Here is an 18,048-nt window from a genome sequence, read left to right as displayed (position 1 = left end):
ACTGGCAGTTCTCCAGACGTCTTTGCCTCCAGGAGCCTGGCAGACAGGCCTCAACGCACGAGGAGGCACGGGTTTTTTGGTTTGTTTTTTTTTTAAAGTTAATTGATTGACTCTCTTGGTTCAAAAATCAGAAGTATAGGAGTTCCCATCGTGGGTCAGCAGTAATGAACCCAACTGGTGTCCATGTGGATGCGGGTTCAATCCCTGGCCTCACTCAGTGGGTTAAGGATCTGGTGTTGCAGTAAGCTGAGATGTAGGTCGCAGAGGCAGCTCAGGTCTGGCATTGCTGTGGCTGTGGTGTAGGCTGGCAGCTGCTCCTCCGATTTGACCCCTACCCTGGAAACTCCCATATGCCGCAGGAGCAGCCTTAGAAGAAGACAAAAAAAAAAAAAAATCAGAAGTATAAAAACATATATCATGGGGAGTTCCCTGGTGGTTCAGTGGGTTAAGGATCTGGTGTTGCCGCTGCTGTTGCTTGGGTTGCTGCTGTGGTGCAGGTTGGATCCCTGGCCTGGGAATTGCCACATGCCACAGGTGCTGCCAAAAAAAGAAAAAAGGTACATAGCAAAAATCTCCCTTTCCTGTCCCCAGCATGCTTAGGCCATAACACCCCCTGCATGTCCTTTCAGATATTTTAATGCGCAGATAAGCAAAGTCAGAGACACCACATTCTCCGTCTCTTTTAGCCAGAGGAGTACAGCTTCCTCTTTGTCTGACATAGTTTCTAGCTTCTCCATGAGCTGGCTTTCTTTCTCTAAGGGGGAACCAAGTCCTGGACGGCCAAGATGTTGTCTCGTGAGGGGAGGGCACGACTATATCACCTGAAACTGGGACCAGGCCTGCCCCTTCCTCCCTGCCTGTGAAGACCTATGAGTCCTTTGCATGGCTGGGCGTCATCCCTGGCTCAAGACAGGGAGGGACAGGCAGGCGGGGGGGGGGGGGGCAGGAGTCCCCAGTTATGGCCACAGGGATCCTACAAGAAGTCTCTTTTACCCTGGCTCAGGTCACAGCAAGAGAAGCAGATCTGCAGCTCTCCCTCGAGACCACCCCAGCAGACTTTCCCAGCTGCTGTTCCTGCTCCCTACAGCAGGGGGCGTCGCTGGCATATGCAGGAGGCTGTAGGGGCGGCACGGAGGAGGAAGGTCACCGCAGGAGGCTGCCAAGGGGCACAGAGGAGCCTTGGTGCACGCGAGAGAGGAGGGGGAGGCACTTGATTCCCCTGGAAAGTGAATCAGGACCCGGGATGCCTCCCTGTAGAGCGCAGTCCCCGGGGCCTGCCGCCTCCTGGGCCTGCACATTCCGAGAAGGCGAAGAAGCTGCGGGGGTATTGTGAGGAGAAGGAGAAAGAGGAGGGCACTGGGGCTCCTAATTCCAGGGTTGCCCGGGGTTCCCTCCTGGCAAGCAGGAACGACATCCGCCCTACAGCACCCCTATCCTCTGCACAGCCGTGGAGAGCGGCCCAGGACACAGCAATGGCGACTGACCCAGCAAGAGACGTGCACTGCCACCACTGCCACTCTGCGTGCAAACTGCAACGCCACTGTCGACAGGTTTCCAAGACAAGGGACACTAAAATAGCCTGGCTGTGGGGCAACAAGAACTCTATCCTGTTGTTGTGGGCTCAAGACCTAAAGCAAGAGGGCAACAAGCAGCAAAATGTTGAATTCCAGCATTCCTTGAAAAAAACTATCCTGCAAACACACTGGCGTGAAATACCTAACAATTACGGGAGGGTTTGTCAGACTTTTTACAACAGAACATGGCAAACACCCTGTGGTCCATGAGCAGGTGTGTTATCTAGGGTGGTGGGTTCACAAGGACCAGAAAGAGCAGTTGTGGGGTGTGGTCCCATCTTCGTAAAACAAAGAGAGAGACACCCTTGTGCATCTCATGCATGCACAGGAACGTCGGGGAGTCTTCTGAGAAACCTCAGCGGTGCATGTCACTGGGAAGGGAGTTAGAGAGGCTGGAAATCAAGAAAGGGGATTTTACTTTTCAATTTATACTATTTTGCACAGAATTGGGGTGGGGACAAGTATATCTTTTTTTTTATGACTTTGAAAATCAAGTTTTCAAAGAATGCAGACCCAGAGTTCCCACTGTGGCACAATGGGATCGGCATCTTGGGCGCGCTGGGACGCAGGATCGATCCCCCCGCACAATGAGTTAAGTATCCAGCCGCAGTTTGGGTCAAAACTGTGGCTCAGCGGGGATCCGATCTCTGGCCTGGAAACTAACTCCGGGTGCCGCAGGGTGGGGAGGAGTGAAGGACTCCAAGCCCTTCAGGGATGGAAGGCACCAGCTGGAATCGCCCTGGGGGCTCCTGAGCACAGCAGGGATGGAATCCCACCCCCACCTCACCCTGCGAGCAAATGAAGGGGCACATCTGCAGGGAAAGTTCAGTTCTCACTATGAGGTCTCCGCCCTGTCCCCTCCTGGGCTCCGGGGAGGAGTCAGAGGTACAGGATGACCTCCGGACACAAGCGTACCTGTGATCTCGTGCTGCCGAAGCTCGTTGTATTTGTAGGACTGCTCCAGGGGCTTGATGGACGAGTGGTAGATCTTCCGAAGCCGCTGCAGCACCACTGGGGGCAGAAAAGGGTGAAGGCACCACATCAGGAGGGGTGTTCAGGGCGGCTGCCCCGCTGGGGACCCATCTCCGACCCCAGGCAGCTCTGCCCGCCCCCCGATCCGAGGCAGGTGCCGGCTGCAGCCCAGGCGGCGCTGTACATCGCGTTCCTGGCGGGAGCTGGTGCCCATCCCAGCAGGCAGAAATCTTTAAACCTGAAGGCATTCCCAGAGCTTTCCGGGAACCTACCCCTCTCCCCCTTCCCCTCAGTGCTGGGGAGGGGGGCACTGCCCCGGCCTGCCCCTAACTGAAGGCCCCTCCTAGGGCAGATGGGAACCCCAACTCTTTCCCTCTGCCTCTACCTGCCTTAGGTTCAGAGGGCAAGGAGGCGTGGCCGCCCCAGCCTCCCGCCCATCACGGCATCCCCAGCACCCTGGGAGGATTCAGACACCCCAAGTGTCTTCTCGGGAAGAGCATGGTTCCAGCAAGAAGGGGCTTGTGGGGTGAGGCACAAGGAGGGAGGAAAATGGGGCTGCAGAGAGTCCGCCTGTGTGCCGGAGCAAATCCCTGCCCTGCCCTGAGCTTTTACTAGCTCCTGCATGAAGAGGCGACGATAAGCCCTGCTGAAAACTTCGGGCTATTTTAGGAGGAAATGAAATACCAGACATGAAAAATCAACCCCAGTGTGATGAACAGCCCTCCGGCCCTGACCTGGAGGCAGACCCCATCCCTAGGTGGCAGCTCAGCGAGCTCCCCTCCACCCTTTCGCTGGCCCCTCTGCTCGGTCGGCCTCTCTTCCTCCCCACCAACCCAGAGCCTCCGCCCTCCCCCGGACGCTGCTCATGGAGCCTCCTCCAGGAAGCCCCCCAGGTCCAGGGCTCTCCTCCAGGGCTGCAGCGCCCCCGCCCCAGGCTCGGCGTGGCCGCTGGCCAGGGGCTCTCCCCAACCCATCCTGCCCCGCCTGCCCGGCTCCTGCCTCCGATTACCAGAGAAATCATCGGATGGCTTGTCCTCATTCAGCATCAGCGTTTTCTCGATGTGGGAGCGGTCCCGCAGCGGAGCTTCCTCACTCACATCCTCCGCCTCTTCTGAGAAGAGAAGCGGAGAGCAGGGTTAGCGCAGAGCTAGGAGCCAGCTCCAGGCTCCCTCCAGTGGGGCGCGGGGTGGGGGGGGGGGCGAGCAAATGCTGAATGAATGAATGAAGGCTTGCCGGGCCCAACTGCCCGGAGCTCTGTCTCTAGGAGGGACTTTGCAAATCCAAGCTCTACTTCTGTTAGGCTCCACGACCCATTTTAGGTATTGAACACATGTGGACTGAGCACCTACTATACACGCCAAGCAGAGAACCTTGCGCGGAGTACCACGGTGCCCCAAACCAGCCCAGTGCGGCCCTGGGAGTTTTCTAGTTGGGTGGAGAGAGGGGGAGCAAGAACCTAAAAAGTCATGTAATTACAACAGCGGTTGGCCTCGGAAGGAAAGATTTCAGAAGCTTGAAGGGCCTGAGAAGTGTGCCTACGAGGTCTTGGCAGGAGAAAGTCTCAGCAGGGGAGTCAGAAAACTTCCCAGGGGCCACCCTGAGCTGCGGTCCAGGACAGGAGACAGGAACGGTTTATAGGAATCTGCATTTCGGGTTCTAAGAAATCTCTGGCCCAGTCAAGGGAGCGTTTTATCAGGAAGAGCTGCTATTGAGATTCTGGGGGTGCGGTGGGGGGGGGGCACTGCTGCTTCTGACTCAGCAGGAGATGCCCGTGACCACCTGAGGCTCCCAGGGAGGGTTGCTCACATTCTCGAGCCTCTAATATCTGAGCCGTTTCTACCTGGGCTGATTGCACAAAGGATTTCGGGTGATGGGGGGGCATGGACTTGGGAGATCTGTTCTACCAGGGGTGGGAAGCAGAGAAAATCGGTGGGCTTGAGTGGGTGGCACCTTGGGGGTGAGTCTTTGTGAGATCAGACCCAAAAGGACAAGAAAAGGGGCAGGGCTTGCTGCCTGAAGCCCCTCCCCTCCGGAGGGGACAAGCGGGTACTTAGCGGGGACATTATGTTCTGCAAGGAAACCTGCTGGAAAGTGAACACTGACCCCAGAGCCTTCATCCTACAAGCCAGCTCTTGGTCCAGGCCAGCGGATTGGGTGGATGAGGTCACGGCAGGCGCTGACCATCCCAAGGGTGCCACATACCTCCAATGCCACCCAGTACCTCTGGCCTGCCTCCTCTCCCTCCCTGTCCCCCAGCCCTGAGAGCCGGGCAGCTCCAGATGGACATTTGAGGGACATTAGTGTCCAGCCAGCCTGAGGTTTCTTATTGCAATCCTGACCCTGGTCCCAGTTCATCCTTCCTGACCTGGCCTAGTCTTCTAGAGGAGACCCCAAGTGCTAGCCCACCAACGTGGTTCCCCCAGTCCGCACCAGACTACCCACCCTTCAAGCTGCCTTGGGCCTCAAATCCTGCCGCTATGTCCCTCGTCCTTTGGGTTAAGGCACTGGTCCCTGCGAACATGCATTAAGGGACCCTAATGGATAGGTTTCTGGCGCCCTCAGAAGCCCCCCTCCAGGGCACGGCCTCTCGGGGGGGTCCCTCCAAACTGGTGTAAGTGGCTCATAAGCAGCCCGGGGTGGCTGGGGCTCCCCCCGCCCTGCGGGTCCCTGCCTGTCCCCCTACACGCAAGACTCCCGGGAAGACTGCAGCCGCAGAAGTGCCCGCGGGCGCCCAGGGTCCCCTACCCTGAGTCCCCTCCCCCTCGGGGCCCGCGTGCGGCTCTTCGGGGCTCGGCGGGGCCCCTTCCTCCTCGCCGCTCGCGCTTCCCGCTGCTCCCTGGGCTTCCTCCGCCGCCGCCGCCTCCTCCTCCTCCTCCTCTTCCGAGGCGCTGTCCGCTTCTTCCGAACTAGCCCCGTCGCCGCTGTCCTCTTCGGATTCTTCTTGGGATGGAACTCCTCCTTCCTCCTCGCCGCTGCGGTCTTCGCCCCCCTCTTCTTCAGAGGAGGCGGCGTCGGGTTGCTCCTCCGGCGGCCCCTCAGGGGCGCCGTCCTCCTGGGCGCCCCCCACATCCGCGCCCACGTCTGAGGCCGGGCTGGGGCTGGGCTCCCCTGGGTCCTTCCCCCGGTCCCCAGCTTCTGCGTCCGCGTCCGCGGGTCCATCTGGCACTTCTGGCTCCTGATCCGGCCCTGGGCTGCCCTCCCCTCCGCTCTCCATCTCCGTGCTGGGAGATGCCCCTGCGTCTTCAGGCTCTGGGGTCCCTGCTGCTGCCCCCTCTGCGGGGCGGTCCTCTAGGGCGTCCTCGGGGACCTCGCCGCTCCCAGCCTGTTTTTCTGCCTCCTGTCCTGAGCCCTCTCCGGAGCTGAGCTCCGGCCTTCCTTCCTCCCCCGGCTCCTCCTCCCCTCCTGGAGGGAGGGCGCCTGCTCCTGGCGGGCCAGCATCTTCCTCCCCAGGCCCCGCAGGTTCCCCTGGGGGCGCGGGCTCCGAGGCTGAGGCATTGGAGAGGCCGGCTTCGGGATCGGAGCCCAGGCCGTGGGCGGCGGGACCCCCAGGGGCCGTCTTCTCCGAACTCCCAGCCTCCCCGCCATCTGGGGGGTGAAGGAGCTGGTTCGTCTCTCGCGGGGCCGCCTCTGCCTGAAGCGCCCTTTCCTTCTCCTCTATACTTGCGTCTCCAGCAGAGAAATGATTCTCCAACAAATTGCCAACATCTTCTGTGCCACCCGAAGCGGAAACTTGCAGTTCTAGATGATTAGAACACGATTGGTCAGTGTCAACGGGCTCGCACTGGCTTTGCTTCTCAAAAGACTAACTCAGCCTATCACCTGTCTCTGGAAGGGCCCGAGTGGACCTGCCTGCAGTGGGGCACCTCCCTCCCTGGTCTTCACAGCCCTGATCGGCAGCGCAGCGGGCGTAATATCCTCCCTCCCTCCCGATGGCCGGGGGGCTGGGAGCCAGCATCGGACCCACCCAGAGCCCTGCCCCTGCCTCTCCAGGCTCCCCGTAGGGGTGGATGTTGGACCAGCCCTTGCAGCCCTTCCTCAGCCTTGCCCGCAGGCACGTGCAGCCTGGCTTGCCAGGAGATCTTTCCAAGATAGGCCAGATGCGTGTCCACACCACCCCTCGTCAGTCCTCGAGTCATTAACCAGCATGCTTTTTATGTTGCTATCAGCAAAGGAGTGAAAACAGGTGTGTGGGGGCCGGATCCTCTTAGGTTACGGGGCAAAGCACTTAGAGGATTACTTGTGGCTCTCAACCTTGTGAAGTCACACATCCAACTCTGTTCTCTTAAGGGTAGGCATTTGCTGGCCTCTCTATCTTAGATAAGACGGGATGTGGCCCGAGGAGAAAGAGATGCCCCAGACAGGCAGGCCTGAGTTTCCTTGTGGTCGTAGCCAACCACTTCCGAGGGGATCCCCTTCCGAAGGCCAGTAGCTTTAGCAGGAGAGCCAAGGGCACTGGGAGAGCCAAGTGGAGGGCAGGCATGTGGCCAGTCTGTGTCAGACACCTCTGTCAAGGGACAAGTGTGATTTACTTGGACAGTGGGGTCAGAAAAGCAGGTTGGGCCTAACCCGCCTACCCCTCCCACCCAGGCTGGGATCCGTTTAAGGAAGAGACGGCAGAGGGGACATTGCAGGGGGTGAGGGGGTAAGGGGGTGAGGGGACCATGGGTGCCCTGCCTTGGGACAGCTGAGACATCCCAGGATCTCCCTGGACTCACAGCACTCCTTCTGAGGACACAGCATGTCACCTCCCTGCTGGGTAAGATGCCCCCCTCTCAGGCCCAGCTCTGCCTCCCATAAAGAAAAGCCACTTCTTGGGATGCCCACTCCCTTGTTCCCTGAAAGCTGGAGAAGCCACGGGGCCAGGAACAAATCTTGGCTCATTATTGGCCACAGAGGCAACCTGCTATTGAACTCAGAAGGATGGGCAGTCCGGGTGCCTTTTATTATAAAGGAGCCCATGTGTTGATAAAACACCTCCTCCAACAACCTTCACACTTGGGGCTGCATTCACCGCCCTTGTGACCATCAGCCAGACTTCAGGGCTGAAGGTCTAGAGAGAGTCTCTCATTTGCCCAAGACATCAGGGGCCGTGAGTGGACCCAGAAGCATGCGCTCCATGTCCAGGCCTTCCTGGCCACCCTGTGTTGAGGGAGCACAGGGGAACCCCTGCCCTCTGGTACGTCACCCCTCCCTGCATGTACCTCCTCTGGCTCCGGGATTGCAGGAACCAAGGCTTGATCCTCCCCGTGTTCCCAGGGCTGGGGCCCTGCCTGACCCCCAAAAAGTGCTATGAAGAAGTCCAGGGGGGGGGGATTAGGGCACAAGAGGAATTCCTGGTCCCTTAGTGGGGAAGATGGAGGTGACAGCAAAATTTTCTTTCATTACCACCTGAATACCTATAAGTCCTGATGCCTCTGCCTGCATCTCTCTCTGCCCCCACAACCTCTGGAGAAAACTCAGTGGCAGAAGCTTAATTCAACCCAGAGAGACTGACAAGCCTCTGAGCAGCAAGCTACATGTATAGCTAAATCTTATGTAAGATACACTTGCACAGTTATTCAGTGTGCCAGGCAATGCTTGAGTGCTTTGCATATAAAACATAAACTCACTTGACCCTACTCAAATCACTTGCTTCTGTAAAACAAGTCTTACTCATCCCCATTTTACAGATGAGAGAACTGGAAGCAGAGGCATGAATGCCCTGCCCAGCATCACACAGCTGGCGACTGGCTGAGCCCATTTAAGTCCAGAGCTACAAAGGAGCGTGTGCCCAGGCACCTGCAGGTCGGCATCACATGGGAGCCTGGCAGAGGTGCAGGCTCTCAGACCCCAGTGCAGGACCACTGAGTTCGAATCTGCACTTGAACCGTTCATTTGCTGCACGTTGCAGTTTGAGAAGCACTAGTCTACAGGAAGTCATAAAACCACCTCTAGGAGTTCCTGCCGTGGTGCAGTGGGTTAAGAACCCAACTGCAGGAGTTCCTGTCGTGGCGCAGTGGTTAACGAATCCGACTAGGAACCATGAGGTTTCGGGTTCGGTCCCTGCCTTTGCTCAGTGGGTTAAGGATCCGGTGTTGCCGTGAGCTGCGGTGTAGGTTGCAGACGCGGGTCGGATCCCGCGTTGCTGTGGCTCTGGCGTAGGCCAGTGGCTACAGCTCCGATTTGACCCCTAGCCTGGGAACTTCCATATGCCGTGGGAGCAGCCCAAGAAATAGCAAAAAGACAAAAAAAAAAAAAAAAAAAAAACCAACTGCAGCGGCTTGGTTGCTGCAGAGGCAAGGGTTCAATCCCTGGCCTAGGAACCTCCATTTAAAAAAAAAAAAAAAAAAAAGGAGTTCCCATCATGGCGCAGCGGAAATGAATCTGACTAGGAACCATGAGGTTGCAGGTTCGATCCTGGACTCGCTCAGTGGGTTAAGACGGCTTTGCTGTGAGCTGTGGTGTAGGCCGAAGATGCGGCTTGGACCTGGTGTTGCTGTGGCTGTGGTACTGTCCAGCAGCTACAGCTCTGATCCGGCCCCTAGGAACCTCCATATGCTGCTGGTGTGGCCCTAAAAAAAAAAAAGACTGCCTCTAAACTGGCAGTCTCAACACTGTCTGTATATTGGAAGCCCCTGGTTCCTGATCCAACTCCTCTCCCCTCTGCAGAGGTTCTGACTGAATTGGTCCAGGGCGTAGCCCCAGCATTAGGACTTAAACAAACAAAATCTCCAGAGATTCTAATATGCAAGCAAAGCTGCAAACCTCTGCTCAGCAAAATAATCCTGACCCCAAGGCTTTTGTTCCTGGCCCCTCCCCACTTGTGTGCCCAGTGGAGCTCCCAAATTGGATGGGTCACCAGGGCGTGGCATTTGACCTTGGAATGGCAATGGTCAAGGCTTCTCTGGGGAATTCAGCCCTTCCCTGCAGACCCCTGTCACCCTCCACTCTTAATATTATTGTTGAAGATGGTGGTGGGGATGGTGGTGACCGGCGGGGACGGTAATGGTGGTGGTGGAGGTGGTGATGATACGATGGTGATGACGTGGGGGGATGGTGTGGGGGTGGGGAGTGATGGTGTGGGGGGCTGATGTGGGGGGATGGTGTGGGGGGGACGGTGGGGATGGGGATGATGTGGGGGAATGGTGTGATGGGGATGATGTGGGGGGGATGGTGGGGGGATGATGGGGGGAATGGGATGATGGGGACGATACCTGGCTGAAGAGACTCCGGGTCTGACTGCCTGCAGCATTTCTGACATTCTCAAAAAACGCCCTGTCCTGAGGAGGGTGAGAGGGCTGCACCTCGCTGAGGGAGACCAGCGCCAGACTTCGGGGTGTGCCGTGGTCGTCACGGTGCTGGGCATTTCCACGCCTGCATCCACGCTTACACCCACTCTGCCCTGCTCCCCGTGACTGAGCGCCAAGCTGCCCCTGCCCTTCAGCTGAGCGGTGTGGCGTGAAAAAGACCGAGGGTGATGACTTCATGCCCTGTGACCTTCCTTCCCAGGCTAAAAATAACTTCTTTGACAGAAGGTCTCTCAATGAAACAAGCCGTGGATCCCCAGAGCTCAATCCCCAGGAAGCAGCTGTGCCATCGAGCCTGACCTCTGCTCCGGGCGGCAGGCAGAGGCTTCAAGAGCCTCCAGCTAAACGCAGTTCAATTCTGTGAAATCAAACCCAGTGTCATTCTTCCTAGCATCTTGCTAAAGCCACCTAGCAGCCCTGGGTGGCGGGGGCTGCGCAGAGGACCCAGGACACCTGGACAGGTAGGGAGCCTGCTGAGACAAGCCTTGGTCTATCACAGGACACATAGTACCACACTGTATGTGCTGCTGCCAAGGCAGCCACCGGCCCTGGACAGGCCAGGGTGCTTACATCAGGGTACACGAATAGCAAGCCCCCGGCTCAGCCCCAAGATCACGAGAAGGCCCCTGAGCCAGACAGAGCACGGCAGAGGCGGCTCTGCTTTCTCTCCTGACACCCCCTGCCATCAGGCTCTCCCTGGGGGTCAGCCTTTCAGCTGCTGCCCCCACCCTCAGCCTCAGCGGGAGCTGCAGGCTCACCTCCTCTCTCAGCTCTCCATCCCCGAGCCCTGGATTCTTATCCCAGAGCTTAACTCTCCCAAGCACTTTCTCCAACAGACTCAGAAAATGTGGAGTTGCAGGGGGCGAGGGGGTGTGTGTGATTCCAACTGCAGAGGAGGAGGCTCTGGCCTGGGAGCTTTGGAGACTTGCCCAAGGTCAGGGGTAGGCTTGGGACAGAGCCCAAGTTCACGGCCCTCAGTCTACAGTTCTTTCTGCTCCCAGGTAGTTGGCAAACCGTATCCCATGAGGCACAGAGCCTGGGAATGGGGGAAATGAAGGAGCTGGGGTTCAGCACCCCTCTTGGTACTTCCTGCCCCTTGGGTCTGTCTGTCCTACCGCCTAAGGGCAGGGGCAGGGGGGTTGACAACCACTTTCCTGTCTCCCCTGCCTTTTCCCTAACCATTCCTCCTCTTGATCATTTTCTCCAGCAGCCCAAGGAGCCCCTCACAGCATCTTTGCTCGTTGCTGATCACAGTGTGCCCGGCACAGAGCGAGAGGGAGTCCGACCCTTCACGCTGCCCAAAGCAGCCCCGTGTCCTGCCCCGGCCCTGCGGCAGGCAGGCCGGAAAGCAAGGATTGTTACCTTCTCTTGAAATGAGGACGCAGCCTCGGCAAAGTCGAGTGTCGCTGCTTGCCATCCAGGGATGGACAGGCACTCAGGCCGAGCAGCAAAGCAGAGCTCCTGGCCCACCTTGGCGGGGGGGCGGGGCGGGGGGGAGACTCCGAGCCTGGTAGGGCTTTCCTGGCACAGACGCCCCATCTCCAGGGCTGGGTCAGTGTGAATGCAGGTGTTTCACAAGGGGCTTGTAATGAACACAAGGATCTGAGAACCACTGCTCTGAGCCACCCTCAGGACCCGTGTCAGGGGGAGGGTGTCCTAGGTTGGACTCGGGAGCTCAAAAGAAGACAGGTCATATCCACGATCTTTTGTCTGTCGCCTGCTGTGGCCGACCTCTTCACGGACTGTCAACTTGGGTCCAACCGTCCAAGTCTCCTTAGCGCGGGTGGCTAAACACCTGCCCCAGTGATTCTCCCACACGGCGCCCCCTCCATTTGAACGGCACCCGCGGCGTCCGGAGTCACACACAGGCAGAGCACACCATGACGCGTGCACACTTACACGGATGAGTCACCAGCCAAAAAAGTCCCTGGGGCACGACGGCTTTCCGCTCTGGGCATCCAGGGAGTCCCCCGTCTTTCACCAGGCTGTCCTCTGCCCAGACGCTTGGGCATTTCGTGGGCAGTGCCTCAAGGGCAGCGGAGAGCAGGTCCGAGTCCGAGTTCCCGCGGCCGTGGTGGCAGAAGGAGCCCTCCGTGTTCTAGATCCTGCCTCCAAATGCTCCTGGGCTGGGCCAGGGGCCGGGGCCCCTTCCTGGGTCACATGTTTTTCTTGATCTTATTACAGAGTCAAAGTTCACAGCTCAGGGCCCCTCGTTCCTTCGCTTCTTGGATGAGCCTCCATACAGCTTTGCAGAGGCTGACGCTGAAAAGGAACTTAGGAGGGAAGTGCCCACCTCCCCCCAGAATCCTGAGACCCTCTCCCTCGCCGTCTGTGGGCCCCTCCCTCTCCCCCCCACCACACAAGGGGTCCAGGTGACACGAACGAGGCAGCCCTTCTTAGAAGGTTCTTTGGCCTCCTGGCCAAACTCTTAAAGTCAAGGCTAATCCCAAGAAGACAGCTTTGTCCCTGGCTGTCCCAAAATGATCCACCCAAGGGCTAGGACGGGATGACAAGGGCAGCAGTGGGTGGGAGCCATGGGATTGAGCATCAAAGGGACCTCCTTACAGGCCCACTGGTTTGATTTCACTGATCAGGAGCCTAAAAATCTGGTAAGTGATCACCCCAAGACCACAGGGCTAGTGAGGCTACTTAGCAGCCGGCTGGTTCTGGAGCGAATTGCAAGTCTTACAAGCTGTTCCAAACCTGAACGCCCTGCCCTTGAAATGAGAGGGGGTGAGTTGGCCTCAGACAGATGGAGAATTCTCAGCCCACCCTCTTCTTCCTCTAGAGACTTCAAGACAACTATTTTTAACCCCCTTCCCACCCCCCGCAACTCTGCACGGCAAAACCTCAAGCCCTAAGCCCCTGGCTTTCCCGGAGATCAGCCCTGCCTGAAGTGAGCACAGATTCTGGCGGGACTACTGGCAATACTTCCTCCATTCGGAGGGGCTGAGCAGGGCAGGAGCGGAACGTTAGGAGGGAGAGAGGCAGGCTGGGTTCTGAGACAGGCTGAAGCAGGTGGCTGGCTTCCCCCACCTCCACCCCCAAAGAACAGCCTCCCAGGGAGCTGAGAGGAGGGCTGACTCTGGGGCAGCAGGCAGGGATCGACCCCCGGGGGGCCAAAGGAGCGTCCTTGAGGTCCCGGTTGGAAGGCCGCCTTGGGTTCAGCTCAGAGCCGTCACAGGCTTGGCGGGTGCTCAGAGCAAAGACACAGACCCACCCCCGCCCCAAGCTAGGGCAGTGGGAGGAAGTCAGCCTGATTCTCAAGCTCAAAACCGGATCTAACACCTCCTTGGGCCAGGCTGGAGCCAGACCGGCCTCCCTGGAGGCCACTGACATCAGGAGAGCTGGGCTCTGCTCCTTGACGCCTTCCTCACCAGCCACGCAGGTTCCTGTTTGGGCCACTCCTCACCACCTGCACCCAGCCCCATTCACCCATAAAACGCAGAGAAAGACACCTGCTCTGATACACCCCCTCAGTATATCTTCAACTGGTGATGTCTGAAAGCCGTCCACGAATATCAGGTAGAGCAATAATTTCCCAGAAGAGCGAAGACACCAGCAAAGCCCACGTTCACTGACTGGACCAAAACAGAACCAGCTTCAGACGAGCCATGTGGCTCACCAGGCCTGGGGGCCAGTCAGTGGGCCAGCAGCAGTCTTTCTGCCCCAGGGCCCTCTCCCCTTCCTCCAGCCAGAAGCCGCTCAGACCAGGAGCTGTGGGTGCTGGGGGCGGGGGGGCCATGCTCTCCATGGTCCTGCTGGCCTGGGACAGGAACAGGCCTGAGACCTGAGCTGCCAGCTCTCCTGGGCCCAGATCTCATCCTGCTGAGCCCCAGGTCACTCCCGCAGTCACCAACTCCCACTTCCAGGCAGCCCTGACTCCTGGAGAAGCTTTCCCAGCTACCTCCCCAGCCCTGCCCATCCACGTGGAAGGGAGGTGACCCCACACTTCACCCCAGTACAGAGCCACATCAGGGGGTCGTCTAAACACACTCATGGGGCCATGTCTGCATGAGAACAGGTGAGGGCCCTTCCTGGCTCTCAGAAATGGCAGCACAATAGGAGACAGGCCATTTGCAGTGCCCATGAGGCCTTGCCACCGTCCTTATGACCAGTGAGCAAAGGGACAAGCCCTTCAAGAACAACACAGGCCTCGCGAATGCAGCTTTGGCTGCACCAGAGGTGAGGGACAGTGGCTTTGCTTGTCCTGAAATCAGAGCTGATGTTTCCATGCCTCTGAAGGGCCTTGCCCACCAGCCTATACCCCGACCAGGCAGCCCCTTGGCCTTGGCATCACCTGCAGCCCTGCCCATTCAACAGCAACACCACCCCCATGCCTATTCAGTGGTGAGGCCTCATCCTTAGCAGATCTCAGCCCCCAGAGCCCCCATTCCCAGGTCAGCTCAGAGGAGGTGACTGAGGAAGGTCAAGCCAAGGGGAGAGGCTGGGGCACAATAACAGGAATATTCTACCCTGTGTGCCCAGCTCATGGGCCCTTCCAGAAAAACTACCACCCAGACACCAAGATGCCAGACCTTTCCGAAGGCCTCACTCCCAAAGGGCTTCCCCCAAATCCAAGGCCGATGGTTCTTAGGTTCATGGCCCCCAACCTTGTCTTGCTGTTCAGCCCTCGGGTGATTTTTGGACAACTGGAAGGAAACTGAGAAATTCACTAGCCAAGCTCTTTCATTTCATGGAGGAGGAGACTGAGACCCAGACATGGAAAAGACCCTGCCGGAAGTGGCCCATCCCACTGGGGCAAAGCCAGACGTAAACACAAAGGCCCCAGACTCCTGGCCCTGGCCTTCCACACGGGTTCCCAACTGCCCAAGCTTCCTTCGCACCCTGCTATTTCCAACACTTTACACCCATGTCTCTCCCCATCCCAGGGACCCGGCACTTCTGGAACCTCCCATCCGTTTCCCTACTTGTTCCTATAAAGTGTAGCCGCCCTTGAGGGCCACGGAGGGCTCTGACGTCAAGCTGGGTCCCTGAGCACAGCTCTGCACGGAGATTTGGGGAAGGACTAGGGGGAGGCTTAAGCTTCCGGGGTCAGAGGTCACCCGCACCTGGCCCAGCCCTGCATTCGCCATTAGTCTGCGGATCTCCCTCCATCACTGCGTCATCAGGAGAGGCATGCAGCCTGGGGCTCGCCATCCTCATCCCCAGGAGAAAAAGGACCACTGGTTCTGCTCTGAGCGCTGAGCTCAGGATGGCAGAGGCCACAGGACTGGGCCAGAAGAGCCTTCCAGCGTCTGGGGCACAGAGAAAGGGCAGAAGACCACCGCGCACCTGAACAGGACAAACTCCCAAAGCCCGGAGCAACACCATCTGGAACCTTCAGGTGTGATTTGGACGAAGACTCTAAAACACGCCGATTGCTCTCTGGTGGGATGTTCTAAGAATCTTCTACCGCCTCTGGAAGCTGACTCGTTTCCAGTTTGGAGCAGCGAGCGGCCTAGACCTCTGAACCCAGCCACGTGGGCCACACCTCCCTGGGGAGCCGGGGCTCCGTCTGTCCCCCCTGCAGGCCAGGCCTCTCTTGGAACAGCCCCACGCCCAGGGAGCAATCACTACGGCACCGAAGCCCGAGAGCAGCTCCCTTCCCCAGGGACGCGGGGTCACCGGGGGCCTGAGTCCTCTCTCCTGCCTCTTCGAATACTGAAACCAGATGAGGCTCTGGCCCCGCAGGAGCCTCCTCTTCCTTAGGCAGCCCGGTGGCCGTGCGGAAGGCCGGGGCGGCCGTCTCCTCCTCTGTCCTCATGGGGCTGCCCAGGGGAGAGGAAGGTTACAGCCAAGGGCAGGACGGAGGGCGGGGCACGAGAGAGCGTACATGCCGCACACACTGTCCCCAGGGTGACCCCACACAGCCCCCACCAGGCTGCACCAGAGGCTCCAGCAGGCCACCTGCGCAAAGGGCCCCCCGCCCCCACCAGACGAGGGCCCCAAATCCCTGCACCCAAGCTAGAGCCGGGCCCTGCGATTGTTCCCCGAACCTGCTGCAACAAAGCACCACAACCCCCCAGCTTAGAGCAATAAAGACGTTTTTTCTCACGGTTCTGGGGCCAGAAGTCCAACATCGAGGGGTCGCACAAGGTGTTTGCCTGAAGGCCCCTCCAGGGCACGTGTCCCCCTGTCTCCGCCAGCTCTGCGCTCCTGGCAACCCTCGGCTTGTCCCCAGGCTTTGCCTCTGTCCTGCGTGGCCTCCTCCCGGGGTCTGTTCTCCTTTCCCTCTGAGGACACCCGTCAGACTAACCTCCTCTGCAACCACCCTATTTCCAAAAAAGGTCACCTTCTGAGATGCCGAGGTTGGGACGTCAGCACGTTTTGGGGAGACAATCCCGCCTGTGAAGGGTCTGCCAAGGGCCACAGCACCGCAGATCCGGCCACACCCTGTCCCTCTCCCCAGCTCTCTCCCACTTCCCCAGGCCACCTGGGTCCCCACTCACCCACCTGACCTCAGCTGGCTCAGTGTCCATGGCTGTCCACACAGAGCCAAGCGACAGAGTCCCCGCCCCGTGTGGCTGTGACCTGTGTGTGTTGGGTCCCACCTTTCCTTCTAGGTTGGCATCTTTTCCGGGGTGAGAAGTAGGCCCATTACCTCTTTACGCCCCGAGGGGCCTGGGAAAGTGCTGAGCATCCTGACAAGAGACACCTGCTGAGCGCTTTAAGAAACCCAGCCCAGTCATGAAATTCCCATCAGCCTCCCTGAGTGCCAACCCCCCACCACCCCCAGACCTGGCTAATTCCAGCTCCCACTTCTGATCTCGGCTTTGAGGCCAACCCCCCCAGGAGGCCTCCCTGGATCCTGGGTGCTTCTGCTCTGTGTTCCCACAGCACCTGCCACCCTACGTGACAGCCTTTTTATTAACCTGTGTCCCTGCGGATGTTAGTGCCTGTGGCTTGTCCCCCTCGGGATGGCAAGTGTGCAGCAGGCACACAGGGTCATGGCAGATACACTGCACAGTGGCCTCTGCTGGGTGCCCGAGGGCACCCAACAGGAAGGTGCCTCCTCCCCCAGGTCAGCCCTTCCCAAGGTGGCTCAAGGTCATTTGCAAAAGAATCAGGAGGAGCTTGGTTCAAGGTTCCATTCCTGGCCCCTTCCTTCCTCAGCCCTTTGTGTCCTGTTCAGGGTCGGGGTGCTCAGGACTCTACCTTCAACGAGCACCCAAGCCACTCTCACACTTGCTAGAACCTGAGAACCACTGTCCTCAGGTCTTGACCTTGGGAGTCAGCCTATGCCGACCTTGCCAGGGACCTACTGGTGGCAGAGGACGGAACCTGCCTGCAGGAAGCTGTACCAGGCCTGCCCCTGGCTCCCCAGCACAGGCTACTGCCCATCTCTGAGGCCACAGGTAGCGGGCAGGGCTGGTGCCCGTGAGCGCCAGGAACACTGTGGGTCTAAGTGGCGCTGCCACCCTGCCAGGCCACATTCCCGCCCGAGAGGAGAGCACAAAAGGGCAGGAGCAGCCGGTGGTGGGAGGCCCTGGCAGAACGTGCACCTGGGAGGGACCCTGGGGGTCAGGCAGAGCTGCCTGGCCTGGGGAGCAGACCTGGGCACCCGGTGACTCCAGGAAGGACAAGGAAGAAAGAAGTTCAGAGTCGAAGGCCTGAATTTGCTCCCTTCATCAGCAGTGGGGACTTGAGCAAGTATTTTGACTTTTCCATGCCTGTTTCATCAGTAAAACAGAGAAGAAAAATACGCACCCCGCCCACCTCCAGGATCACTAAGGCTTCATTCCACTCCTGTTGCTAGAGAACCTACTATGTAGCTAGCAGATGGGCGTCTCCAAGGACTTGACGTAATTCTGAAAGCCAAGTACCACCAGAAAAGCAGAGGGCATTTCCAACGTTAGGATAAAATCCACCCAAACATAGCTCCACACAAGAATTTGTACACTGATGCTCACAGCAGCCCTGTTTTTTTTGTTTGTTTTGGGTTTTTTTTTGTTGTTGTTGTTGTTGTTTTAGGGCTACACCTGCAGCATATGGAAGTTCCCAGGCTAGGGCTTGAATCGGAGTTGTAGCTGCCTGCCTACACCACAGCCACAGCATCCCAGGATCCAAGCCGCATCTGTGACCTACACCACAGCTCACGGCAACGCCGGATCCTTAACCCACTAAGTGAGGCCAGGGATCGATCTGCAACCTCATGGATACTAGTCAGGAACTCCCTCACGGCAGCACTGTTGGTGACAATGCGAAGGTGGAAG

The 18,048-nt window shown here is 58.5% G+C and overlaps 1 protein-coding gene across 6 annotated transcripts in view; it reads right to left on the bottom strand.

The window, feature by feature from the left end:
* SRL (sarcalumenin) overlaps positions 1 to 18,048 on the bottom strand; it is a 38,389-nt gene that overhangs the window by 7,138 nt on the left and 13,203 nt on the right. For 2 of the 6 annotated variants that reach the window (XM_021086706.2, XM_021086705.2), the window contains exons 2-3: positions 3,556 to 3,657; positions 2,490 to 2,585 (exon numbers count right to left, since the gene is read on the bottom strand). In XM_021086706.2, the coding sequence (XP_020942365.1) occupies positions 2,490 to 2,585; positions 3,556 to 3,592 (133 nt within the window). In that variant the 5' untranslated portion in view covers positions 3,593 to 3,657. 6 annotated transcript variants of the gene reach the window in all.

Source organism: Sus scrofa, chromosome 3 (genome assembly GCF_054392235.1).
Source record: "Sus scrofa isolate SSC_HxYL_T2T_F1_AM1 chromosome 3, Sscrofa_HxYL_maternal_Yorkshire_Landrace_v2.0, whole genome shotgun sequence".
Classification (NCBI taxonomy): domain Eukaryota; kingdom Metazoa; phylum Chordata; class Mammalia; order Artiodactyla; family Suidae; genus Sus; species Sus scrofa.
This window is presented reverse-complemented; position numbering and strand designations above follow the sequence as displayed.